The sequence below is a fragment of the Nerophis lumbriciformis genome, linkage group LG13, assembly GCF_033978685.3.
Source record: "Nerophis lumbriciformis linkage group LG13, RoL_Nlum_v2.1, whole genome shotgun sequence".
Taxonomy (NCBI): domain Eukaryota; kingdom Metazoa; phylum Chordata; class Actinopteri; order Syngnathiformes; family Syngnathidae; genus Nerophis; species Nerophis lumbriciformis.
In genome coordinates, this window is record NC_084560.2 from 21,497,640 (window position 1) to 21,525,420 (window position 27,781).

The 27,781-nt window shown below is 38.9% G+C and overlaps 1 protein-coding gene across 4 annotated transcripts in view; it reads right to left on the bottom strand.

Moving 5' to 3' along the window:
* Nucleotides 1-27,781, bottom strand: part of fmnl2a (formin-like 2a) — a 98,370-nt gene that overhangs the window by 42,314 nt on the left and 28,275 nt on the right. For all 4 annotated transcript variants that reach the window (XR_009816489.2, XR_009816490.2, XM_061971518.1 and 1 more), the window contains exons 2-4: nt 16,867-16,950; nt 10,230-10,310; nt 4,164-4,240 (exon numbers count right to left, since the gene is read on the bottom strand). Coding sequence is in view for 2 of the 4 variants with exons in the window: in XM_061971518.1 (XP_061827502.1) it covers nt 4,164-4,240; nt 10,230-10,310; nt 16,867-16,950 (242 nt within the window). In the remaining 2 variants the exon portion in view is untranslated. The remainder of the gene's footprint in view (nt 1-4,163; nt 4,241-10,229; nt 10,311-16,866; nt 16,951-27,781) is intronic.

A 27,781-nucleotide genomic window follows, 5' to 3' on the forward strand; every position in this document is an offset into this window, starting at 1 on the left:
CCCAGCAATATGTTTGGAGGAGAAGGTGAGGCCTTTAATCCCAGGAACACCCTCCTACCGTCAAGCATGGTGGTGGTAGTATTATGCTCTGGGCCTGTTTTGCTGTCAATGGAACTGGTGCTTTACAGAGAGTAAATGGACAATGAAAAAGGAGGATTACCTCCAAATTCTTCAGGACAACCTAAAATCATCAGCCCGGAGGTTGGGTCTTAGGCGCAGTTGGGTATTCCAACAGGACAAAGACCCCAAACACACGTCAAAATGGTTAAGGAATGGCTAAATCAGGCTACAATTAAAGTTTTAGAATGGCCTTCCCAAAGTCTTGACTTAAACGTGTGGACAATGCTGAAGAAACAAGTCCATGTCAGAAAATCAACAAATTTAGTTGAACTGCACCAATTTTGTCAAGAGGAGTGGTCAAAAATTCAACCAAAAGCTTGCCAGAAGCTTGTGGATGGCTACCAAAAGCGCCTTCTTGCAGTGAAACTTGCCAAGGGACATGTAACCAAATATTAACATTGCTGTATGTATACTTTTGTCCCAGCAGACTTGGTCACATTATCAGTAGACCCATAATAAATTAATCAAAGAACCAAACTTCATGAATGTTTTTTGTGACCAACAAGTATGTGCTCCAATCACTCTATCACAAAAAAATAAGAGTTGTAGAAATTATTGGAAACTCAAGACAGCCATGACATTATGTTCTTTACAAGTGTATGTAAACTTTTGACCACGACTGTATGTCTGTAAATATTGATTATTTATGAATGTTGAATAAAATAATAGAGATGATTCTAAAAAGCGGCATTAATGCTAATGTTCTCTAAACGTGAGTTCTAGGTTTGGTTATAACCAACCATGGGACCACCATTAGCTAACATTCTTTTAACTTGATGTGTTAACTGGGTAAGTACGGACACATGGAGGAGAGGACAAGCTATGCTAGCCGTGGCGCAGAAACTAACTAGCTTGAATCTGATGTAGTAAAACAAGAATACATGCTTTGAAGACTTCAATAGAAGGCTAGTAGGAACTGTGTTACAGCAGAGTAACCAGCAAAGAGGAGGAAATTAGCAAGAAGATTAATATGGCAAGAGAAATCATAATATTCATACAGTTTGACCTTTAACACTATTATCCCTAAATATGAATGAGTACTAGGTACCCAACACACATCTTGAAGCCGCAAGTTTATGGTGACTGAAGCCCAAGTGTCTGAACAGTCTGTGGTTTTTAGAAGGCATAAGATGTAATCAAGGGTGCCTTTATTCTGTAATAACGGTTCTTGAATCAAAAATATTGGTACGTTTGATACTTTAGTTATTTGAGATAATGTATATCATTAACAGGAACACAGTGTAAATAACTACATCATTGAAGTGAAGTGACGTGAATTATATTTATATAGCGCTTTTCTCTAGTGACTCAAAGCGCTCTACATAGTGAAACCCAATATCTAAGTTACTTTTAAACCAGTGTGGGTGGCACTGGGAGCAGGTGGGTAAAGTGTCTTGCCCAAGGACACAACGGCAGTAACTAGGATGGCGGAAGCGGGGGATCGAACCTGGAAAAAGTTGCTGGCACGGCCGCTCTACCAACCGAGCTATACCGCCCAGCTTGTGTGTAAAGAAACATGATTGGTTGGAACTACTTTTTCTTCCACCTAGGTAAGTACGTAATGCACAAGAAGTCGTTAAGTCGCAGATGTTTACTTAGAACAATTACTGCCAATTAAAATGAGTCACTCATTATTATAAAACAGCAAGTTTTATTGTAGGCTATTTGGAGACAATACATAGAGTTGAATAGAAATAAGAACGCATTCAGTGCAGAATATCGGCATTATTTGTTTTGCCCTGTGATTTTATATTGTTTGACGATGATTCCCCAACAGCAGCAACACTTAAAATACACTAATACACCACACACAATTAATCGGATTTTGACTTCGATTTAGATTATGGCCTCTCGCGATCATGAAAATATACTTGGCAATCATGTTGCGCGGCTAATTAATCATTTTTTTGCTAATTTCGGAGCGTGTGACAGTGAAACAGATGAGGAGCAAATACATAAAAAAAGGGCACGTCTACTAGAAGTTTGGATGTCACCATGGTAGCTACTTTTTATTTGACACAGCTCTAATATGCCTAATCAATACTAACTAAACTCAACAAAAAAGTAAGGCATATGGTTTCCACGTTCGTAACCGCGGACGAAGTTACATAACTGACCAATAAAACCAAATCCCGTTGTTAAACGCAGAACATCGCGGGAATTCTCCTAAATGCAAGTGAATTGTTGTCATTGTGAGGCGAATGAACATTTGTTTCGGGAAATAATGTGTCCGGTAGCGTTCATTTATCCCCGACACTCAACCGCCCCGTCCTGACCTTAACAATGTGGAGATGGCCCCTTGAAACAGCGACTAAACTACGAAGCTAAAGCTCGCAAGAACAATCCATACACCCACAAGACATCTCATCTACTTGTGTTGATCTTGTCATCGATGTAAAATCAATTTATAAACAGCAGTCGCAACTTGAGAGGCTCTCTTTATTTCACCCTCTCGTCTCTTTACTCGTCAAGCTGAGAACAGCACAGCAAACTTCCTCACTTCAAAATAATACCGCGGTATGCCACATCAGGTTTGACTTCACTAACAAAACAAAGGTTTCAAAAATGTACCCTACACCAGTGTTTTTCAACCACTGTGCCGCGGCACACAGGTGTGCCGTGAGATAGTCTGGTGTGCCGTGGGAGATTATGTATTTTCACCTATTTGGGTTAAAAATATTTTATGCAAACCAGTAAGTATAATCTGCAAATAAAGTGTTGTTGTTGAGTAACCGTGTAATACTCTTCCATATCAGTAGGTGGCAGCAGGTAGCTAATTGCTTTGTAAACGTCTTATCTAATGCTTAAACCAAAAATAAACAAAAGGCCAGTGCCCCTAAAAAAGGCATTGAAGCTTAGGGATGGCTCTGGAAAACAAAACTAAAACTGAACTGGATGATGTCGTCCAGCATTCTGTTCAGTTCAGAATGCTGGACGACAGCAAAGACTTACAGCGTGTGGAGCAGACGGCGTCCACAAAGTACATCCGTACATGACATGACAATCAACAATGTCCACACAAAGAAGAATATCGTCCGCACAACTGAAATATTCTTGATTGCTAAAACAAAGCAGGTGCGGGGAACAGCGCTCAAAGGAAGACATGAAACTGCTACAGGAAAATACCAACAAAACAGGAAAAGCCACCAAAATAGGAGCGCAGGACACTACACACAGGAAAACACCAAAAAATTCAAAATAAGTCAGGGCGTGATGTGACAGGTCATGACACTTACTTTGAGACAAGAGCTATAGTGATGCATGCTTGGTTATGGTTTGAATTCATATCCAACAATTGCAACAATGACTTTTTACTGTCAATGTCAACTACCGAGTTTAAATTTTTTATGTTTTCTGCTGGTGGTGTGCCTCCGCATTTTTTCAATGGCTCCAAAAAGGTTGAAAAACACTGCCCTACACAAGCATAATGTACTTATTGATACATCTACATTATTATTATGCTTTGACCTAAAATACTGGTCAAATTGTCCAAAGATGTTTTGCACCAATAAATATGAGGACTTTTGCATTTACTTAACATTGGGATTTCACATAAAAGCACACACTCTATGGCGGTAAAATAAGTGTAAAAGGTAAAAAAAACTAATTAAAAACAAAACAGAAAAACAGAATTTTATTTACACAGAAATGCTTTGATTCACGGCCAAAATGCAACAATGTTTAAAACAGTTTTTTAAAATTCCCGCAAAAACACCACACACCACATTCACATAGAAAAGGATGAATATTCTTAATAATTTACACCCTATCACAGAACTCTGAGCTGCTTGCAGCTAACCATCCCACTTCTGACACCAACTGTGCCCTATAAGTAACACACTCAGCCCAGATTTGGATCCGAATGCTCTCTTATACCACCCCAGTTTTCACCTGTGTCACAGCAGTATTCAGTTTGGGTAGTGTGAGAAACTGTTGTGCTTTCTCATCATGGTTCTCTCCATGGCAATGTGGTTTTCTCTATTTTGCTTCCCTCAAAAACCCCACAGATTAAGAATGCTATATATGTTTAGTGACTGACTCACCCGATATGATTGGTCCGCAGTGAAATTTCCAGTTCTCTCAGGACTTGGGTGGACTCTTGAACTCTTCGCCTGAATTTCTAGGGAAGACAGGAAAGGGGAGTTAATATTTTATCAACCTAACCAAAACTGTAAATCAACGCATAGCACAGGCTTGTTTGTGGTTAGCCAAGAATGGCGCAGAGCAGAAATTGCAGTTAACTATATATTAATGTAAAACCATTAGGATCCAGAAATGAAGCAAGGATTGGGTTGCTCTCCCAACATTATTTGTGGATTGTGGAGCTTCCAGCAACCACAGTGCTGTAAACAACAAAAAGAGCTGACTCATTGGAAAGTGTGAATATTTAGTAGCTCCCGTGATCTTCTTTACTCATCTTGGTTCCTTAAATAGCTGTAACGTTTCCTTGTGGCCAGATAAAATCTACTAACCTAATTGGTTAAAAGAAAACTTCCAGGACACACGGTACCATGGAGACTTTGACCAAACACATTTGTGTGAGACGAATGACAAATGGTGTTAAAAAGAGGTCCTTCAGACTAAAGAACAAAACCTGTCAAATAATGAGCAGTAGGGATCAGCGTGGCAGAAAACACACAATTGTGTTAGAGGGGAGAGGTGAGAAATACGTCACTATTGACTACTGTACAGTTTAAAGAGAGACAGTTCAAAGAAATAAGTACTACTGTAAATTTAACATGGTGCTAAATGGAATAGATTAAGTTACGTTATAATTTTTTCATACAAACACCAAGAAGTAATCTGAAAAATATACAGTTCCTTGCCTTAATTATTTAAAAAAGATTTCATTCCAACTTCTCAAATATGCAGATTATTGTACAAATAAAGGTCAGACAGTTATTAAAAGCAATATTTGCTTGTAACTTTTTAGTAAGCATTATAATAGACAAACTTTGTAGAGTGTAGACCAGGGGTGCCCACACTTTTTCAGCAGGCGATCTACTTTTCAAATGACCAAGTCGAGGTGATCTACATATACATATACATATATATATTTACATATACATATACATATACACACACATATACAGTATATATATATTTTTTTCTTTTCTTTTTATATGTGTATATATATATATATACATATATATATATATATATATATATATATATACATATATAAAAAATATACATACATACATATTTATATATATATATATATATATATATATATATATATATATATATATATATATATATATATATATATATATATACTGTATATGTGTGTGTATATGTAAATACATATATATGTATATGTATATGTAGATCACCTTGACTTGGTCATTTGAAAAGTAGATCGCCTGCTGAAAAAGTGTGGGCACCCCTGGTCCACACTCTACAAAGTTTGTCTATTATAATGCTTACTAAAAAGTTACAAGCAAATATTGCTTTTAATAACTGTCTGACCTTTATTTGTACAATAATCTGCATATTTGAGAAGTTGGAATGAAATCTTTTTTTAAATAATTAAGGCAAGGAACTGTATACTTTTCAGATTACTTCTTGGTACATACATACATATATATACACATATATATATATATATATACACATACATACATACTGTATATATATATACATATATACACATACATATATGTATATATACACATATATATTCATATATATCTATATATAAATAATATTTATATGTATATATATATATTTACGCTTGTATCAAGTTGTAATTGTATGCATGTTCAAAATAAACTCAAACCATAACATATAGATTCCTTTCTTTCATGTTGACAAGAATATACTGTTAATTTAGTGTATTTCCCGATTCTGATTACATGCATTGATTGGAATCAGACAGGATTCACAGTAGTGCTGCTAACTTCCACATTTTCGAATTTACATTGTGGAAGAGGAAAAAAAGGTCCTCCATTCTGTCCAACACCACATCAAAGTGGTTGGTTTTTGGCAATCTTTTTCGTCCAGCTTTCATATTCGTTTTTATACACTTTACAAGAAATACATTGACGGCAAACTAGCTTTCTGAGACTCTTATTTTGTTAGTGCAGGCAGGATAGAGCAGCACTTTTATTGTGAAGACAAGAACTGTTCGTTCGGTCTTTAGGGATTTGACAGCAGGTGCGGCGCACAAGTATGGTTGAAATAAAGTGTTTCTCACCTTACTGTCAGTCGTTTTCTTCTTAATACCGAGCGTCATCTCACAAGATCCACAGGTGCCGCGAATGTCAACCAAGAGACGAAAGTGACATCATCGGGAAGACTGATGATCGCTAATTTTTAGGACATTTTTTTTTTAATGCCTGGCTGGCGTTCGACTGACACACCCTCCGCGATCGACGTAATGGGTACCCCTGGTGTAGACCGTGCTGTATTTATAAACATTACATTAATAACATTACATTGTATATATCAGTGTTTTTCAACCTTTTCTGAGCCAAGGCACATTTTTTCATTGAAAAAATCCCGAGGCGCACCGCCAGCAGAAAACATAAACATTTTTAACTCAGCAGCCAATATTGACAATAAAAAGTCGTTCTCGCAATTGTTGGATATGAATTCAAACCATAACCAATCATCCATCAATATAGCTCTTGTCTCAAAGTAGGTGTACTGTCACCACCTGTCACATCACGCCGTAATTTATTTTGAAGTTTTTGGTGTTTTCCTGTGTATAGTGTTTTAGTTCTTGTCTTGCACTCCTATTTTTGGTGGCTTTTCCTGTTTTGTTGGAATTCCTGTAGCAGTTTCATGTCTTCCTTGAACGCCATTCCCTGCACCTGCTTTGTTTTTTTTGCAATCAAGGCTATTTAAGTTGTGCGGACACTATCCTTCTTTGTGGGGACATTGTTGATTGTCATGTCATGTACGGATGTACTTTGTGGACGCCATCTTTGCTCCACTGCAAGTCTTTGCTGTCGTCCAGCATTCTGTTTTTGTTTACTTTGTAGCCAGTTAGGTTTTAGTTTGGTTCTGCATAGCCTTCTCTAAGCTTCAATGCCTTTTCTTAGCGGCACTCGCCTTTTATTTATTTTTGGTTTAAGTGTTAGATACCTTTTTAGCTACACGCTGCCTCCCGCATATTGTGATCACGACAAACCATGTTCCCGACATCTACAAAGCAATTAGCTACCTGCTGCCACCTACTGATATGGAAGAGTAATACATGGTTACTCTACCGAGCTCTAGACAGTGCAGACACTCAGCGGCACATTTGCGCATTATAATTACTGGTTTGCAAAAAATATTTTTAACCCAATTAGGTGAAATTACACTAGACTGTATTTCACGGCAAAAGTGGTTGAAAAACACTGGTATATATAACAATATAATACAAAACAATAGAAACATTACATTGTATTTATTTAACAATACATTTGTACATTTGACTCTGTTTTGCACTATTAGTGTTATGTCAGTATAGCACTTTGGTCAACTGTTTTTTTCAATGTGCTATATAAATGATTAAACTGAACAGAAACTGTATATATGTACATCATATAACTATGTTCGCAAAACAAAAGTGAAAGTGCCTTTTTATTTGTCCTAGCAGAACACTTTTGTTTCTTGATGATGTAATGCAATCTGCCTGGATCCGCCCCCTACACGGCTTAGGGAACGGACAAGGTTCTACAAGGTCCTGCAGGTTGACAAACAAGAGCGCTAGTGAAACAAGCCAAAAGGCCAAACTGTCAGCTTGTAGTGGGAGTGGGGTTTACACACGTACTAGTGTAGCTAGCAGTTACATTGAGATCATTATGTAGGATAAGTTTCTAACTCTTAACTAACTCCTCCTGCAAGGGTAATTGAAAATATTGTACCAGAGACAGAAGAAGAGGAGATTGTGTCTTTGTAACTTTCACAGAGAAGTTCCAAGCCTGTGTCTTCAGGCTTGGGCGGTGTGTGTTTGGCACACAAGACGATGAGAAACAGTGTGTTTTTATTAGGGAGGAGCCCTTTTGTGTGGAAAGCATATTTCAGGGTACTGTGCAGGCTCCCAGAGGCAAAACTCCCCCCATTCTCCCCAAGGCAACCACCCCACACTCCACATAAGTACAACCAGCTGCAACCTAGAGAAGGAGGCTGTACCACAGGAAAGCAGAAAAAGAGGAGGGCGCAGGAGAAAAGAGAGACAGCAGCGAAAGTGTAGAATTTGGAGATCGTGGAAACAAATCAATGGCTGATACATTCTTGAAGACTGGTTGGATAGGAGTGCAACTTACTTGGGCGCCCATTGGCTAGGAGCTGCCCCAAAGAATGCACCGGGGCCTGCATATATGGAAAGCCGAGGCAATGACCTCCAGCTCTCTCAGTGCTGCACAAAGTGGCAATTGTTTGAGTTTGAAGAAAAGGGGGATGGCGCAGGAATGTAGAAAGAAGCCCCATAACTCTCTTTTTTTCCTTTGGTGCCTCTTTTTGTCTCCTTCTCTCTCGTTTTCATTCTCACAACCATTTGTTTTATTTATCCCTCTGTAATCTTGTCTTTCTTCCCTCAGGTCACATCTCGTTTGCGATGCTCATTTAACTTTACAAATTAACAGCAGTGCATCTCCTCTATGCTCTCATAATGCAGAGTCAGCAATTCTGTTTTTTTTCTAATTGAAATATTTCATGCTAAACAACTAAAATAAAGTTAACGGACAACAGTAACAAAATGACACAAATACAGCAACAATGGTGCATTGTTGACCCAAGAACCAGTTAGTCAAGAAGACACATATGTTCCACAAATGAACACACTAACAGAAGCCGTTGATAAGATAACACACCTATGACTCGCCTCAAGTAACTAGTAACTATGTGCGTGTTACTTTTTGATCTTCTCCTTTTCAATCACACATCTGTGTTTAAGGTGGTTTTGAAACACATTTAAATAAGATAGGGAGCACAAAATCTAGGCTTGGTGCTGGAATTTAGACAGTTTAAAAGTATTTTTAGTTTATGTGCCGTTTGTGTGCCTTTAGCTTTAATGCTAATGAGATGTGTGCATCCACACCTGTATCCTTTTGTTAAATAGTTGTACTTGCTGGGGACTCCATATCTAGGAAAACCCTTTTCCAACCCGGGTGGACATTTGGAGCCTTTATAATCCTTTTACATTAGGGATATTCAACTAAATTGTTTTGGGGGCCACATTTCCAGAAAGTTAAAGACCTTCCACAAAAAAGCTAGTCAAAGATCATCTCTATGACAGCACTCAGTGTTTTACGAACAAATGTGTTGCAAAAATGTGAGGCTCTCACAAGATTTTTTTTTAACTGAACTTAAGGGACACCAGTTGAATTGTCGAAATAATCATCACTAAGTATAACTAAGTTGAACAAATGAACTGACTGCATCTGAAAATAACAAGCTACAGCAACATGCATCCATCCATTTTCTACCGCTTGTCCCTTTTGGGGTGGCGGGGGGTGCTGGAGCTTATCTCAGCTGCATTCGGGCGGAAGGCGGGGTACACCCTGGACAAGTCGCCACCTCATCGCAGGGCCAACACAGATAGACAGACAACATTCACACTCACATTCACACACTAGCAACACCTTAGTTGCATAAATGATATCATGTGTAGCTCTCAAAAAGGAGGACTTAAAGGGGTGCCTTAAGGTACGCCTCAGTTAAGTATATCAGAGGTTTTGACTCCAGTGTTTTATGTTTGCTAGCAAGGTTAAAATGTTTGATTTAAGGATCTGTCAATGTGTTTACAGTGGTCAAAGTTATTCTGTACAACAGGAGCACTCTAGTACTCTAGAAATCTGCTGCAAAAATGTTTGTCTCCCAAGTTTTGAACTGAACTTGGGGCCAGTTGTATAACACTGCCTTACATTAATATACAACCCTTAAACTTCCATCATATTTATGTTATTGTTGCTTTTTCCTCAAATAGAGGTGATTGACAGCCCGTAGTCTCCTATCAGTTCAACAAGGAGCTTTGTGTGCTATCTTTGCTCAGCTGCCGGCAAATCCTGGACAGCAGATAGGAGACTAAGGTGGGAAGGAAAACCTGTGGCAGTGGAACAAGACCATAGGTCGTACTGTACTTACGGGATAACATATTAGCAAAGTTGCCTCACCTTTCTTGTAACTGCCGGGTCAAGATAACTCCTCAACTTTTGGATGTAAGTGTGAGGTGGATTTTTCACTTGGAATCGCTCCTGTAAAAAAGGGAAAGGCACAGGATGAGAGGAGAAAGGGTTTACTTCAAATCACTTGTAAAGTTTCAGGACAGCCCCCGATAAAACCGTAATCATTATTGTTTAATACTGGCAAAGACAAATTACCAGCTGCAGTCAACCATGATCGCTAAAAATATTAGTAAGATTGACCCTGACAGGTTATGACACTCTGAAACTTACAGCACCATTTAGTAAAATATTTAGGTGAATATATAAAGTATATGAGCCTATGTGTATGACTTTCTCATGTGTGGAGAAAATGCTAAATTAATTCCAACATGTTTACCCAATTATTGCTGTATATTAATTCTACATTGGAAAAAAACATTAAAAGCCCAAAATGAATGACATTTATAGAAGTGATGTGTGTGCAAACATCTGACAACAACCCCAAGTTCAATTAAAATAAATGCTCTGTATTAATTATACCCTAAAGAGCAGATATGACTGTGTTTTAGTAAATTCAAGCATTTACCATCCTTTTGTGCACAGATACAAACTTGACGTATTGATTAGTGAGTGATGCGGCTTTTCTGGGAAAATTGCACAATCTTTGCTGGCCTAACTTAGGTTCGTTCTCAGGCTAATATTTCCTTTTCCCGCTTATGCCAAAGCTATTTTGCACGTTAAACGACTCTCTTGAGCGTTGTAACAGCAACTGTCCCGTCTGTGAAAGGTTTGATGCAGACCAGATCATTTTTTAGAGCCAGGACAACAATGTCTGTATCAGACATACCTCGTTGTTGCAGACAGGATGACAACAGCAGCACAGGGATAAAACTTACCTGGAAGCATTGACCATGACTGCTGATGTCACTGCGTGTAACAAGCTTTCAGCACGACCTGTCTTGAAGGTCGTCACCTAATGACAGCACTAGGCTGCCATTCAAAGACCAGGTATACCGGTAACCACTATCAGGCTTAAAGGCAGTAGAACAGGTGGGTAAGCTGAAAGAACTAAATCCACAGTTACCACACCTTCTCTTTAAATTTAGGTAGACACTGTAAATAGCAATAGATTAGTGCTAATTCAGATCACTGGAAGGCGTGCAATTATTATCATCAGTATGGGTAGCATGACAGCTAATGTTAACCATTATTTTTAGGACTTAAATATCATGTTTTTGTATTCAAGGAGTTCCTTCATGCAGGGTAGGGTGAAGCACAAACTATCTGCTTTTTTACAGAACGGTCTATGGAGGCCAGTAAGAAAAGGCTCTCACAGTCCAACAAGTCATTCAAAACAAGTCTAATCACATGGGGATGACTGACCCATGAAAAATCAGTTACATTTCCCAACATAGAAAACTTGATCAGTTTCTCTTCGATCCAAAAGTCTACTTTTTCGGATTTGTTGCAAGAATGTGAACAAATGAAAATGAAAATGTTCTTTATCTTGTGTCTTCAAGTGATAGAAAACTCCTAAATGGGAAGTCGCCATATTTGTTATATTTTTGTAAGAGAGGACAATGCACTTTAATAAACATAAAATGTAAAGGTGCAAGATTGTGGCCAAAGGCTCATTTCCATCAGCAGTTCCCGGCCAGTTGTAAATAGTACCATCAACCTGCCAGGGACCATCTCATCGCAAAGAAACAAGCCCAGGGCCCCTACTAATTCAGCGTTATGTTGAGTTGTATTTTTGGTGCACTTATTTTTGCTGTTTTTATCTGCCACGGGTGAAGGCTGGTCCGTGAATATAATACGGTACCTACATTAAAACTGCAAAAAAAGTTGGGGACCCCTGGTTTAAAGAACATCAATGCTATGGGAACTCCTATGGACATCCTTATTTGGCTCAAAATATATGAAATGAGGTGTATTTCTTATCCTACTATGCGCTTCCTGAAATTACTGCACAATACTATACAATTCTGTACATCAGATTGGCTTAAAGTGCACCCCACAATGGCCTTTGTCAGCTGCCAATAGGATGTGGTTGCCACAAACAAATACTGGTACATCTGTTGCATTTTTTAGGGTTATAAATAAACTAAGTTATCCATGCTAATGATAGAATTTGGACCGAAACACACATTTTACACACTATCAACACATGACTGCAAACAGACGAGATCAAACGCTCTGAGCTGCTGTCACATTTATCAAGTGTGAACAACTCATAAAAAGAAAAAGGCAGTCGACATTGGAAAAAAAGAGTACTGTCGCTTGTGAAGAGATAACAGGTTGGCTATTGTTGTTTACTAAACGGCGCAGAAGTTAATCAATAAACTGCAAATTGAGTCGTATACTAGTAGCAGACTATCACACATGGAGCCCATTTGTTTCAAAGACATGTTTTATTGTACTATACTCAATGTTATAAAGTAGGAGGCAATTTGAAGAACTGATTTCTAAACATGTAGTAGTTGGTTGCTCTTTGTTGAATAGATGTGTCAAATATTTTACAAAATGTTTTGGCATGAGGTCACTCAACTTTGTGCTATCATTATTTTATCATAGAACTTTTAATATTTATGGACTGTGCCTGTGTTTGCTGTGTCTGATATTGAGATTGCCTTACTTGTTATCGCCATTCTTCTGCCAGCCTGTAGTAGTGTTGCTATGGTAAAAAAAAAAAGAGACTACCGGTAGCTATGACACGGGAAAACTGCACACATACTGTATGTATGTATGTATGTATGTATGTATTTATGTATGTATGTATTTATGGCCACACAGCAGTCAATTAAGGCACTTTTCAAGGTTTTTCACTGACAAATTAACTTTTGCTTAAATAAAGACCAGTAAATGATTGGACACACCAATTTCTAAGATGGCTAATTAAATTGGGTGAGTAACCTGAAAGTAGCTGTTTTTATTAAATGTCTCAAACTACTATTTAACTTCATTTCTGACTAACAGTAACAAAGAAAAAAGGACCTCTGACTGCCGGTCCGTTGCCCCCGTACGTTTTGCGACATGTTCCCTTCAAGGTCACTGGTTATTTATTCCCGGTTAGTACTGTGCGGTATTCGTAGTAGAGTATAATTATCTAACGTTTATATCGTAATTTTAACGTTGAGGCTGGTGCTAATGTTACTGCAGCAACCAACCTGCTGATTTACGTAACTTTAAAGAACTTTGCGGCAATAATACATTAATGCATGCGAGAGCCGGCAGAAGCATGGATGTCAACAATGCAGCAGAGATGGATGGAGAGCACAATAGGCGCTAAACCAACAAAACCCAGAGAACTCCAATGTTTGGATTTAAAGTCTGACCAGACAACGGTAAACAGCTAAACATGTCACCAACAAGTAATTGGTAGAGACATTACCAAGTCTATGTTTTTCTATCACTTGAAGACACGGCATAAAGAACATTACAGAAACAGTGTTAAAATGCGACAAAGTAATAACATCACCTCAAAACCACGACGTGATGAAAACAAACACAGAACAAACGAGCCTGGCAAGAGTTGTTGTCCAAAGGCATGATGATAAGCAGGCAGATAACGAGAAATTACAGATGACAACTCTTAATTCATGTGTGTAGACCCTAGTATGTCGAAAAGAAGGGCTACTATTAAAAAACATTTAGATATGAAATATAAGGTTTTATATATATATATATATATATATATATATATATATATATATATATATATATATATATATATATATATATATATATATATATATATATATATATATATATAAAGAGATACGATAACACAAAAATGTAATTCATTTTGTGTCTATGTTATTTTAAGAAAAAGTACATGTTTTTAGGATACAAAAATTACTATGTCGGGGACATATATATTTTTGTTCATATCACACAGGACCACAGGGTTGGTGGAGGTCCTGATCTTTCCTCATCTGATTTTGTCCTTTGCTCAAAAGGCAAAAAAACACTGAGTCACGGACGGAGGCTTCAGGCAGAGTGAAGGGTTGAGAACAGCTCATTGCACAGTATGCATCCCATGTCATTTTCAACACGCAGTGCTGACGCAAATAACAAGCCGGGTTATTTAACTGGCTAACTGATGTGAGAGTCCACACTGCACCACTTAAGCCACTTGAAGCTAGGCCAGTGTGGAGACGGAGAAAGACAATCTATTAAGGATAGACTATGAAACACAGTGAGACAGATTTTTTCATTGATGGATAATGGGCATAAGTAATAATAAGTAAGCTGAATTAGGCTGCTAAAAAGGAGTTTTTGCAGTGTTGCACACTGGGGACCCTGGCATATGTCGCAGCATTTTCTGCTCACCTCAGAACAGGTATTCAACCACATAATGAAGAGGGCTCAGGAGCCAGACATCGAAATGTGGATGTTTCGTTAGAAAGTGCCTCCCGAAGGTTATATTTCTTTAAGATGTCATTTTAATTGGAAAGTAAACACATCGGCTTTCACACTGCACTGTCAATAAATGAATTACTCTGCCCTCGCTACTCGTTTCCAGTGTGTGCAGCTAATTAAAAGCATGAAGAAACAGAAGCTACCGTTTTTGTTGAGGATTGATGCTCCTTCTTTTCGGTTATTTTCCTTCTTTAGTTTTCTTTACACTTCTTAATTTAGGTTTGTAAAACTTAAAATACAAACATAAAATAAACACAACAAAAGTATGACGTCCATTGTGTCCATCCATTCATTCATTTTCTACCACTTGTCCCGTTCGGGGTCGCGGGGGGTGCTGGAGCCTATCTCAGCTGCATTTGGGCGAAAGCCGGGGTACACCCTGGACAAGTCGCCACCTCATCACAGGGCCAACACAGATAGACAGACAACATTCACACTCACATTCACACACTAGTTTTACATAAATAAAATACAATGTTTAGTGTTAATATATTCACACAATAAACTACAAATGTTTATAAATATAGAAAGTACACAACATTCACACACTAAACATTGCACACAGTGTATGTGACGTATCACAATTAAACCTAGTCACCTCTTCTAGTCAAATTTAGCGCTACATGTAATAAACGAGGTGTGATCGGCAGAGTTACTCTCACAACAACACGACCACGAATACAAAAGACATCACAAAGTCAGCAATTTCCATACAAAAACTAATTAAATATCGGAATGCACAATATCTACTTACAAATGTTTGACCAAGTTTCGTGATGAAGCTTACGCGTGTGGATTTCTACCATTGTTGCTGCTTGTATGCGTCAATGTGTCCGTCGCTTAAAAGGTCCACCAGAAAACAATGACTTTAGCACTTGCTCGGGGCAGAACATTCAAAATGTGTTGTCCAGTCGTTGTTAAAAGTCAGAATTTTGCTATTTATTCATATTTTTTTCAGGTTGGAATGAGTAGTAATCTTCTATTCACCCCACTGCTGCTTCATTGTTACACATATGTCTCGCTGTTTCCCCTGCGGGGTGGCGGGTGTATGACATACATGATCAACCTTAGTTTTAATGAATTCATCAAGCCTATTTGGCCGATGTTCGGTGGGCCAAATGAAAAGCTTTGGCGGGCCCGGTTTTGGCCCGTGGGTTGCCACTTGAATAGGTCTGCCCCAAACTGTGTTTACTCCCCACAGTAGGAACTTGAAATCTATTTTGCCTTTGATATAACTAAATGTTCTTTGTAAAGTTTCCTGGCAAACAAATTCCACGGAAGGCCCCCCTCACACTTTAAAAACCTCTGTCCTAAACAATTAACTAATCAAAGGTTAGTTGCCTCCTTAACCACAATTCTTCATCTTGTACAATTGTATGCTTTGAACCTTATATAAACAGAGGGCAATGTATTGTATAAGCATGACTGTGCCTCAGTGCACAATTGTTCTATCTGGATGAATTGACAACTATTCCTACAGACACACTCCCAAAATCAAGTCTTCCCGGAAAAGGATGTTTTCTGGATAGACTAAATTTATATTTTAACTTCCTATAGGTCTAATGTTCAGGTGTCTAAAATAGAGTACAGTACTTGGCTACAACCAACAGAAGCACTGTTGATTCTGTCTCAGTCTCATAGACGAGCATTTATGGAAAACTAAGCGAAATTTACACTCTGGCAATTTCTCCAGGAATCTACTCATTACAACACTGGCATCAAGAGGAGCTCAGAACATTCCATGACAATTTCTCCCATTCGCTCCAAACAATAAATTGATCAATTCATCCGTAATTTTACCCCCGGTCGGTCAAGGAAATGCAGTCAAATTCCCATCTCTAGTCTACAGACTACGTAGTTATCATTCCAAAGAGAAGGTCAGTCTTTCTTCCGTAGCTCCAGGAAGCTTAGTCCTTTCTTTGTCTAGCGCTTGGCAGCCATGATGCTGAACTGAAAAGGTGGACTTTGTAGGTGGGCTAGACTGCTCTCATTTGCCTGGCTCATCTAGCTCAATAGGTAACAGTTCTGCACCACAGTTCTGTACCACTACAAAATACCAGAACAAAAACAAGCAAGTGGGTTGTCAAGGGGAGCCTCCATGTCAAGGCAGAATTTTTGGATACAACTCTTGTATTGCAACTCATTTGATTTGCAAATTGGCAGGCTTGCAATAATAAGACATCACTGTATGGTGTTTACATAAGATCAGATCAGAGGGACCCACCTGATCGCAGATGAGCTCCCACTTCTTCTCGTTGTCATACTGCCTCAACAGGCGAGCTTTGTCTGGAGGAAGATTCATTGAGTTCTGAAAGAGAGAGAATGCCACAGTTAATTGGATGTGGATGATGCAATATCACGTCACAGCGATTCGGTAACCGAGCCAGATTAACAACGAAGCTGTGCTCACAAGATGAAAGACAACTGAGCATAGTTATTTTAGGTGGGACAGTTCTTGTAGTGGATTGCGCAGGGGTACCTTATGTTGTGGACAGCAAATGACTGCAAACAAGCTTACTGCTGACTAGAAACAACAACGCTAAAATATATATAACATGCTACAAAAACAAATAGGTTAAGTGTGTATTGTGAATGGAGAGACATATTAACTGTAGTGACACATATCTGGTTCCCATTAGCTAAATCAAAAAAACAGTTGGATTGCAGTGTAATGGAATGTGGTGAAATTAATTCATTTTCATGATGCTCTGCTAAGACAGAAGGTGCTTTCTTAAGGGGTCTGATACGTAAAAAATAATTTTTCAGTGTCAGGAAAAAGTATTTTGAGTGTAAGAGCTCCTTTTGAAACCATCATGACTATTTTTACAGCGGACTGAAAAGCTGCTAATGAGGAAATGTGAAAAGAAGTGAAGAGCTATAGACGAGGCTTTCAACACCTCTGAGGAAAGATCTCTCCCTTAGTTACTCATAGTAAGGTGGGAAAAAATACCATATAAACTCAGATATACTGTAGAATCGAGAACGTATTGCTTCCAAATAAGGTATTTACTTCTTTTTAACTTTCTACCGATAGCAATTATCGTTGATATTTTATGAACTCTGAATGGAGTGACTTAGGTAAGGTAAGGTAAATGTAATCTGATCCATGTGTTATCATCAATTAATCCATCCATCCATCCATTTTCAATTAATGTCTGACAAAAATAAAGTCAAAACTCATTGAAAGGTTTTTGTAAGGAAAGGTTTTTGTAAAGAACTACTCGTTTTATTTTATGTTCCCTGTTCCCTGATATAAAATTCTAAAGGGTCTAGCTCCATCCAATCTTGCTGATTGTATTGTATTGTACCATATGTCCCGGCAATAAATCTGCGTTCAAAGAACTCCGGCTGATTCCCAGAGCCCAAAAAAAGTCTGCGGGTTATGGAGCGTTTTCTATTCGGGCTCCAGTACTCTGGAATGCCCTCCCAGTAACAGTTAGAGATGCTACCTCAGTAGAAGCATCTAAGTCCAATCTTAAAACTCATTTGTACACACTAGCCTTTAAATTGACCCCCCTTTTAGACTAGTTGATCTGCCGTCTCTTTTCTGCTCTGCCCCCCTCTCCTGCGTGGAGAGGTTATTAGGTGACCACAGATGAGGCCCGAGCTGTTCAAATTCGGGACCCGAGGTGACCACTCATCTGTGCATCAGATGGGAACGTCTCTGCGCTGCTGACTTGTCTCCACTCAAGATGATCTCCTGCTGGCCCCACTATGGACTGGACTCTCACACTATTAACTAGATCCACTCGACGTCCATTGCACCGGTCGCACAGGAGGGCGGGGGTCCCCACATCTGCGGTCTCCTCTAAGGTTTCTCATTGTATCCCATTGGGTTGAGTTTTTTTCTTGCCCTGATGTGGGATCTGAGCCGAGGATGTCGTTGTGGCTTGTGCAGCCCTTTGAGACACTTATGATTTAGGGCTATATAAATACATTTTGATTGATTATTCCCATTCTCAGCATCAGCTTTGCGTCTGACCACCACTACAGTTCGTTCAACCTGCTCTGCATGTAAAGAAGGAAAAATCTACCGTTTGATGCTACTATGTGGATTATGTACAGCCGCTGTAAAAAGGTTTTTCACACCTTTAGTTTACTCTCTCTGGTCCATATCAGCCAACAAATTTGTAAACTTGGTAATTTCTCTTCGATTAAAAAATCTACCTTTTCGAATTTGTTGAAAGAATGTACACAAGAAAATAATTTGGTATATGGAATAGTGAGTGAAACAGCGGCAATACCTTTAAAGTACCGTGTTGACTCATAAAAGTACCTTACACCCTAAAAAAAACCCTCTTAATCCGGTTCTTATATTCAGGGTGTGGAGATTTATGCAGCTTTTTCCCTGTCACACATATGGACCTACTGGAAAAAGGTGTCTCAAAGGAGTTACGATGCTAATTTTAAGGTAATAGATAAAGGATAAATGCTGAACTTAAAGATAATTTTTGCTACACATCCACCCTGATTTGATAGCTCTGATCATCTATCAAGTGTTTAGGCTTTATCTTTTTCTCCATGGATTTTCCAGCAAAGCTATCAGCAGAGGGTGGGGGTTAAGGGTAAGATGGATGATGAATATCCTGGGATGAAGTCTATTTTCATGAATGATTAATAAATAATGCTGGATTGCATATGACGTCACATCAGTTTTTCTTCTTCACGGCTTAATTCAGATGATCGTCAGCCTGCTTGAGCGTAGCATTAGAGTTTGAATAGAAAATACCAAATTGCGGTTCTGTTCTTGGTTGTTCCTGTCGTCAAATAGAGAGATAGGAAAGAGCTTTCATAGCGTCCCAAAATAAGTGGTTCATAAAGTTAATAAAGTCAGGGGGAAAGCAAAGCTCTTAAAAATATCACTTTTATCATATAGTGGAATACAATCGGACCATGTTTTTGTCTGCAGCGATCACTTTGTAAAATGTTTGTTTGAGAATTTTTGTTTGGGAAACTTTATGGGATGCAATCGAGATTATTCTCTAGTATATTAGTTGTGTTTGAGATCAGAACTAAACGTAAAAAAAGGACAAGAGATCGCAATAGTTTTTGTTCTTTTGTGGTTGCTATGCCTAAATATAACTATGAAGACCTGGTTGTGCAAATAAACTAACATCATCTTAAGTCCCAATAATAAATATTGTTATTGTTGGTCCAATCCAGCGTATTTTCGTTGTCGATTTTCATAACAGAAAGTAAAAACTTAGTTGTTGTTGTGCAGGTAAGAAGTGCTTTATTCAACACAGATGACCACATTATACCGTCTTTGGTGTTATTCGTTAGCATCAAGAAAATATCCTTAACAGTTTTTACAAACTAGGTGAATAAATCTCTCATAGGCTCAACAACAGCATGTACAGAATTTTGATATCGGTAGCAAACATTGCTGAACAACAGAGACATCAATGGCTAAATAATGAGACAAAATATGAACTTCACACCATAAAAACAACTGCAGACATGAATGGTAGATGACAGACCAATATTTTATAGCAGGAAATCAACTGCAAACAAACGTATCCTTTTTCTCATTAGCGTCACGGGACTCATTATGTCAATCAAATAGGTTACTTAGTGTTGCACTAATAAGTCCAACATTGTCTTTCACCGATTAATGCTTATTTTGTGGACCCCTCCAGATCTCAATATGGGATGTGCCTGATCCAATCTTCTTCTCCATGTGAGTGTCAAATCAAGTGAGGTCGTAGCGAGCTGGAAAACGTCTTGGTGATGATGAATGGTTTAAATCTTTCTTAAGAGTGTTAGATAAATCCATTATTTTTGTATTTATTTCATCCATCCATCCCATCCATTTTCTACCGCTTGTCCCGTTTTTGGGGTCGCAGCTGCATTCGGGCGGTAGGCGGGGTACACCCTGGACAAGTCGCCACCTCATCACAGGGCCAACACAGATAGACAACATTCACACTCACATTCACACACTAGGGCCAATTTAGTGTTGCCAATCAACCTATCCCCAGGTGCATATCTTTGTAGGTGGGAGGAAGCCGGAGTACCCGGAGGGAACCCACGCAGTCACGGGGAGAACATGCAAACTCCACACAGAAAGTTACTCAGGACTACTCAGGACCTTCGTATTGTGAGGCACATGCACTAACCTTTCATGATCGCTTATTTATTTACCTCTAAACCTTTCAAAATACACCTAAATCTGCACTGATGCGGGTAAATAAACAATAGCCTAATGGGGCTCTAGACCATCGCCTGAAACCCAACAAAATAGTCAGATGCCCGTCTTCATCTGGCCGCAGAGTTCTGAGAATATATTATTTGTCACTGTTGTGTATTATTGTCTGGCCATGCTATCAAATAATAGAATAAACTATTTTAAATAATAAAAGAGTGCATTTGTAAATGAAATAGTTACATAGAAACAATGTTGCAAATATTAGATTAAAACAAGTGAGTTGGATCTAAAACCGGACAAGGCAGAAGATTGAAAATAACAGTTATCTGGTACAAAGAAAGGTTTCAGTGGACTCAAGTCTCCTGTGGAAAAATGAGCAGGAAATTGAATTAGTATTCATCAGATGCAGAAAGGCAACCGATTGCCGCTGGACTGAATACTCGGAATCACAGAGACCAGCCCAATTGCATGATCTTCCAAAAACAAAACATGACCCTTAAAAAGGCTTGGCCACTATAAATAATTTTGGCTTTATTGTAGGTCTGTGGAATCTAACATTGGAAAAGGTGTTTGAACAGCCAAAGTGCTTACGGGTGCACTCAGCTGTGGGCTTCCTGTTTAGTGAGGGTCCAAGTGAAGCAAAGAGTTACTTGTATCAGTCTACTTTACTTGGTCCAAACACTAATGAGCTGTGACAGATGCTCTGCACATTGCGGTCAGGTTACCTCAAGTCCACGACTACTTTTTGGACACGTCAGTCGGTTTGAAGGCCAATTTGAACAACATAACCTCAGGTATTACACCTGAAGTGGTTTGTCATTGCTCAGGGGCTCAGGAATTCATGAAGTCAATTGACAACACAGGGATAAATGACATTGTTAGGGTATTGTGGAGAAGGGTGGGGCAGTTGAAAGCAGACCACCATGACACTTGTTCATTGGTTCATTTATTTAATTATCACAGCACTAGCCTAAAAATATTGCATGGTCTGACACTAGTTTATTCGTAGTGACGGTGTCATAGAGGCAGAAAAGAGTGGGCGCAAAACAATTTTGGTAAGGGTTGTCATACTATGTTTAAGCATTTTGTAGCCTGTAGAAGAAACATATGCAATAATAAATCATCGCCCCACAGCTGCTGCTTGGGATTTTCCATGGCAGCTGTTAGATCCAATAAAGCTAAAAAGAAACGCACAAAGAGTGTGAATGGAAGAAATTGATGTAAGAAAGTTCTGATAAAACACAAGTGCAGCTGCATCTGACTGATACCAGGCCCTGCAAATTATAACTGTGCCTGTGTAGAGACTAACGTAGTTGGAAGCATTGACCCAAAGCATGAGACACTCCCTGCAAGCAGCAATAAAAATAAAGATGACACAGGGGAACTCCAACTGCCTTCACTGGCAAACGGCCCACATCTGTACAACAGGTTAGTGAATGAGAGGAGAAGATGGTTGCATTGAACACCATTTGTTCTGAACGTTATTACATCCTCTTCTGTGATGATGTAACGCCCTAACTAATCAATATGAGTCCGGTTAAAATGTTGTTGCGCTTTGCTTCATGTGTCGCTGTTCTGTAAAGGGATTTTGCAGAATTTTGTTAAAAAGTAACACTTTACTGAATGCATAAGCTCTGGTTACAGCACGCATTTACTGTGGCATCGTTTGCACAAACCTTAGCAAAGGGAAATTCAATTTTGCTTACAGAAATGATTAGTCCATCTTATTTTTTGTGTGATTCATCCATCCATCCATCTTATTCCGCTTATTCGAGGTCGGGTCGCGGGGGCAGCAGCCAAAGCAGGGAAACCCAGACTTTCCTCTTCCCAGCCACTTCGTCCAGCTCTTCCCGGGGGATCCCGAGGCGTTCTCAGGCCAGCCGGGAGACATAGTCTTCCCAACGTGTCCTGTTCCCCGTGGCCTCCTACCGGTTGGACGTGCCCTAAACACCTCCATAGGGAGGCGTTTTTGTGTGATTATTTAGGATAAAGTTTTAACCTTCCAATTAGAGTACAATGCTAAACAACTCATGAGGAATAAAATATTATATATTTTTTAAATGGTTACTGGCAATATTGTTGGGGGTGTAACGATCTGTTTTAACAACGATTATTTCGCTTAGATATTTGTGGTTCCCGATACAATTCGGGGACGAAATTATTATTTTTGAACGATATGAAACGATTCAGTGAGTTGCAATCCATTTAGTAACTGTTTAGCGAAACAAATCAAGCAGCGTGACTGTGAAATAAATACTGGATGCTGGACACTGCAGGTGAAGTTTCCTATATTCCTGTTATTTCTTGTAAGGGAATCAAGTATAAATTAATTATAGATACAAACAAGAAAGTAACAACAATTAATGGTCAATGCATTCACATCTCAATTGAATAAAATGCAACCAACTCTTAAGGTTGAATTACCAAGGGCAGACCTTTTCTGCTCATCAAGCAATTTTTAATAAAAGTACAGTAACCAACATTTGCTACATAAAGTTCCCCTCGCGTCGCCAATGACGGACAGCAACCCAGGTGTGCAGTAGCATGTATGCCCCCCATCGCTGTTGATGGCGTTTGTCCCTGATTTCTTAATTTCTATAACCTCCTTCATCCATCTCTTCTATTTATTTATTTATTTATCATCAAATGACTTCCCCTTGTGTTCCCGGAGTCAGTGCGTCGTAATTACTTGCACCACTGTCACTTCCATTGTGTCGGCCACGTCTTCAGTGGTTTAAAGTTGTGTTGCGGCTTCATCATTGTGTTGTGTCATTTGTATTTATTGTCGCTTTTGCAATTGTGCTATAATAGCTGAAACCCCGGCAGTGGAGAAAGAGAGACAGTCAGAGATACACTCACAAGACGCTTTCTTAAGAAGCGGTAACAAACTCAGGGATTGGAAACACACGTTTAAATACTGAACACACAGACACCCAAACTCTCGCAGAACTCCGTTCACTAGTCTGCCACTCTTGCACACGTCTCGCACCACCTCTTATAGGTACGCAGAAACACTTGTCCAAGATGGCGCTGCTGTAGTGGCTGCTGTTGGCAGGAGCTCTGTGCTCTTGTGTCATCCTTTTGTGTTCCTGATGTTTCCCTCTTATTTTCATGTGTGTGTGTTTTTGTTTTTTTTGCCTTTTGGTTCAGGACCCTTTGGGACTGTGTGACAAGGGGTGGCACTTTCGTGACTTCTGCGGTGCTTTTTTGTGAACTTCTGGATCTGACTCCCGTGAGCCTTTTGGCCATGGGGACCAGCTGCTGGGTCTCTGCCACACCAGAGTCCGTTTGGAGAGACTGGAGGAAATGCGGATGAAGAGACAGAGCTGCGGAGCTGGCGCTGAGCGCCGGGACGAACAAGCTTCACAGTTTCTTGGCTGAATGAGCAGGTATCGGACAACTCATAATCTCCTTGGACGTATCCTCACTCATCCTTGCAGACTGGACACTGGCCGAGAGTTGGTGGGCGGCCGAGGGTGGAGTCGGCTCGCTTGGTTGCTTTGTTGGGTCTGCTCCGGTCTCTGGCCATGCTCCCCCCAACCCAGCAGACGATGGTGTGGAACACCGCAGAGGCAACCACAGTGTATGTTTTTTTGTTTGTTTTACTTTTGTGGCTGTGTGTAGAAGTGTCTGGTTGCATCAGCTCTGCTCTTTTAATGCTTTTTGTGTTCTTTGATGTTTCCCTCTTACACATGTTTATGTGTGTTATGGCTATGACGTTTTTTTCCCTTGGCCTCAGTCTGAATGGGATTGTGCTGAAAATCTTAATTTCCCCTCGGGGAATATAAAAGTGATTCTGATTCTGATTGTCACAGATATTACATTATTTGTCTTGTGGCGTTTGCGATTGTTATGACCTTTCTCAACCGCCATTATTGTTTTGGTGACACTACAGACGGGAAAATGGAGTTAACGTTTAACATATTTATTATTATAAGTGCTAAACTTCGTATAAAGTCTACCGTTCTTAAATTACATGTTTTTCTTTTTCTAGAATTGATAATATTGATTAAATCCCTTTTGAAATTATATTGGATTGATACTTATTTCTTGTACTTGAAATTTAGGAATATAAGTCGATATATTGCTGTATCAATCAATCGTTACAACCCTAATTATTAGGTATAATTATTACATTATAAACACTGCATAGTTGTTATCGGTTATTTATTCAGTTTAAGAGCATGATGTAGACCAAAGCTCTGAGTCTGTTTGCATAAAGCAGCCAAATACTTTTTCAAGTAAACTATTGCACATTGTTCTATGTGGCACCTTGAGACAAGTATGATAATTGACGGACTAAAAGTAACATGTCTTCCTTCCCCTCATTGTTTTCTAATTCTTATGTAAAAAATATAAAAATCTCAAATCCAATCACAATTGCAATTTTGGTAGGGAAAATATCGCAATTAGGTTTTTTTCTCAAAATCGTGCAGCCTTGTCTTGATGCATGTCAGTTCTACTGTAACAAATAAAACATACTTTTTACGACCAGGTGAGAAGCTACTAACTGGATCAATTAAAGTTTGATGTGCGATACCGACAATATACGATACAAATATTATAAATTTGGCCAACAATAGAGCTTTTAATACTATTGTTATATCGTGGTAACGTATGTTGATTATTCAAACAAACATGTTCTCAACGCACTGCAGCATTCTTCTGAGCAGCGCCCCTCCAGAGTGTAAAGCCACTTCTTAGTCAGCAATCCTCGCCTCCATGGCAGCAAATAAACTACATTTCTTACAATTATTTTTAATACTGGAGGACAAATATTTGCTAAACACCATAGCAAGATATGCTAACCACGGACTACAAAGCTCGTGCTCGAGAATGTAAACTAAAGTGGGCGGATCTATATAAATATCGACAGTAACGATATACGCTTCTCTTCCATGTGTGATTTCATGTGTGTGGTCATAGATGCTTTTTTAGAGAAACTCTTCCTGCAAACGGAGCAGGTAAACGGTTTCTCATCATTGTGTATTTTCATATGTAATATAATATACATATATAGTATATGGTTGATCCTGGTGTAACCACCAACATCAATATTTTTCATCACTAAGAAATATTGTTTCTTAAAACAATATTGTTTTTTTTGTTATTGTGTACAAACTCAAGAAATCATTTCTTTTTGGGCAAAATAATAAAACATTTATAGATCAGAGCCAATAGTAGGAAAGAGTTTAAATATTGAATTGATATTGTTAAACAGCCATCCTGTGTTTTTGTCAGATAAAAATTGTGATCAAAATTGTAATAATTTAATGATCAGGAAAAATCTAATTATCACTATTGATATAATAATAATTTATTATATTTATATAGCACTTTTCTAGACACTCAAAGCGCTTCACAGAGTAGTGAGAACCCATTATTCATTCACACCTGGTGGTGGTAAGCTACTTTCATAGCCACAGCTACCCTGGGGTAGACTGACGGAAGCATGGCTGCCAATTTGCGCCTACGGCCCCTCCGAGCACCACCTATCATTCATCATTCATTCACCAGTGTGAGCGGCACTGAGGGCAAGGGTGAAGTGTCCTGCCCAAGGACACAACGGCAGCGATTCGGATGTCAAGAGGCGGGGAGCAAACCTGCAACCCTTAGGTTTCTGGTACGGCTGCTCTACCCACTACGCCATGCCGCCTCAATACTGATATACCCGATATGGCCAATACTGCCCATTACTTGCTATTGGATCGATAGCATTATTTGTAGTATTGCCCAAAAAGAATGTAAAGTATCCTCAGAAGAATAAGTGCTTAGTATATTCTAACGGAATATTACAACAGAACGTAACCAGCTATTAACAGTAAGTAACAGAATAATAATAGTTTTGACAGAATAATACAACCGAAAATTGCACAATATGTTACTGCATATGTCAGCAGCCAAATTAGGAGCGTTTGTAACTTGCTTTAAAATTATTCTTCATTTACATACCAAATGTGCTATATACATACATATATATCGATATCGCAGGGGGCTGTAATATATTACAATATAGATTTTAAGCCATATCGCCCATCCCTAACTGGGGTACATCCAGAAAGGAGTTGGAAGCAGCGTAACTTATTAAATCCTAGACCTGCTCCATATCACAGCAATAACTAATACATGTGTTCACTTCCTATGTTCAATATACACTACTCACAAAAGCTACGGACGTCAGGACCCTAGCTAAACACTTAAACAATGCCAAAACACCACCGCCACCTCAGCAGGACAACCCAACCTTCAACTCCCCAAAGCACACATCCAAATGCCCAACCGGCTGTGCTCCAACAATTAGCCGAACGGCAAATCCCAGAAAGATGTGTGATCCTTGATTGGGCTGATTAAACTGATATTTTAATCAAAATTGGCATTTAAACGGTTCTCTTCCAAGACAACACCCAATAATTGACCATCAGTACCTCGCCTTTGCAAGGCTGCAAACAGTAAACTCCCAGACTGAAGCGACCACCGTGCCCAAAACGACAGCAGAAAGCTGTCGTGGTCCCTGCCAACCCAGTACCCCACTAAAAAAAAAAGCCGCACAAAAATAACCAAAAACAGGACACCCAGGGGTTAGAGGGTTAAATAACTTGCTGACAGCTGAAACAATCATCCATGCAGTAATTATTCAATGTAAGGCTTTTTTGCTTAGTTAAATCCATCTGGTGACCCTTTTTTGTCCAGTGTATAACAACCGACTTATTTACCCTGCACAATAACATAAATGGGTTTCTATAATATTGTAGTCTTCTAACAAAATACAAGCTTTTCATTACAACATGTTTGCGGCATGAAGCTACTACTACATGCTGAATTTTTGTATTACATTTTTATCTGTAAAATCACTTTTTAATAAAATATTTAGTTGTATCAATCTAACCTTCATTATTTCATATTGTCTCTGAAATGGTAAATATACTTTCACTTATTAATTCATTAAAACTTTATTTAATTAAAACGAATATGCCAAATGCACCTTAGGTCG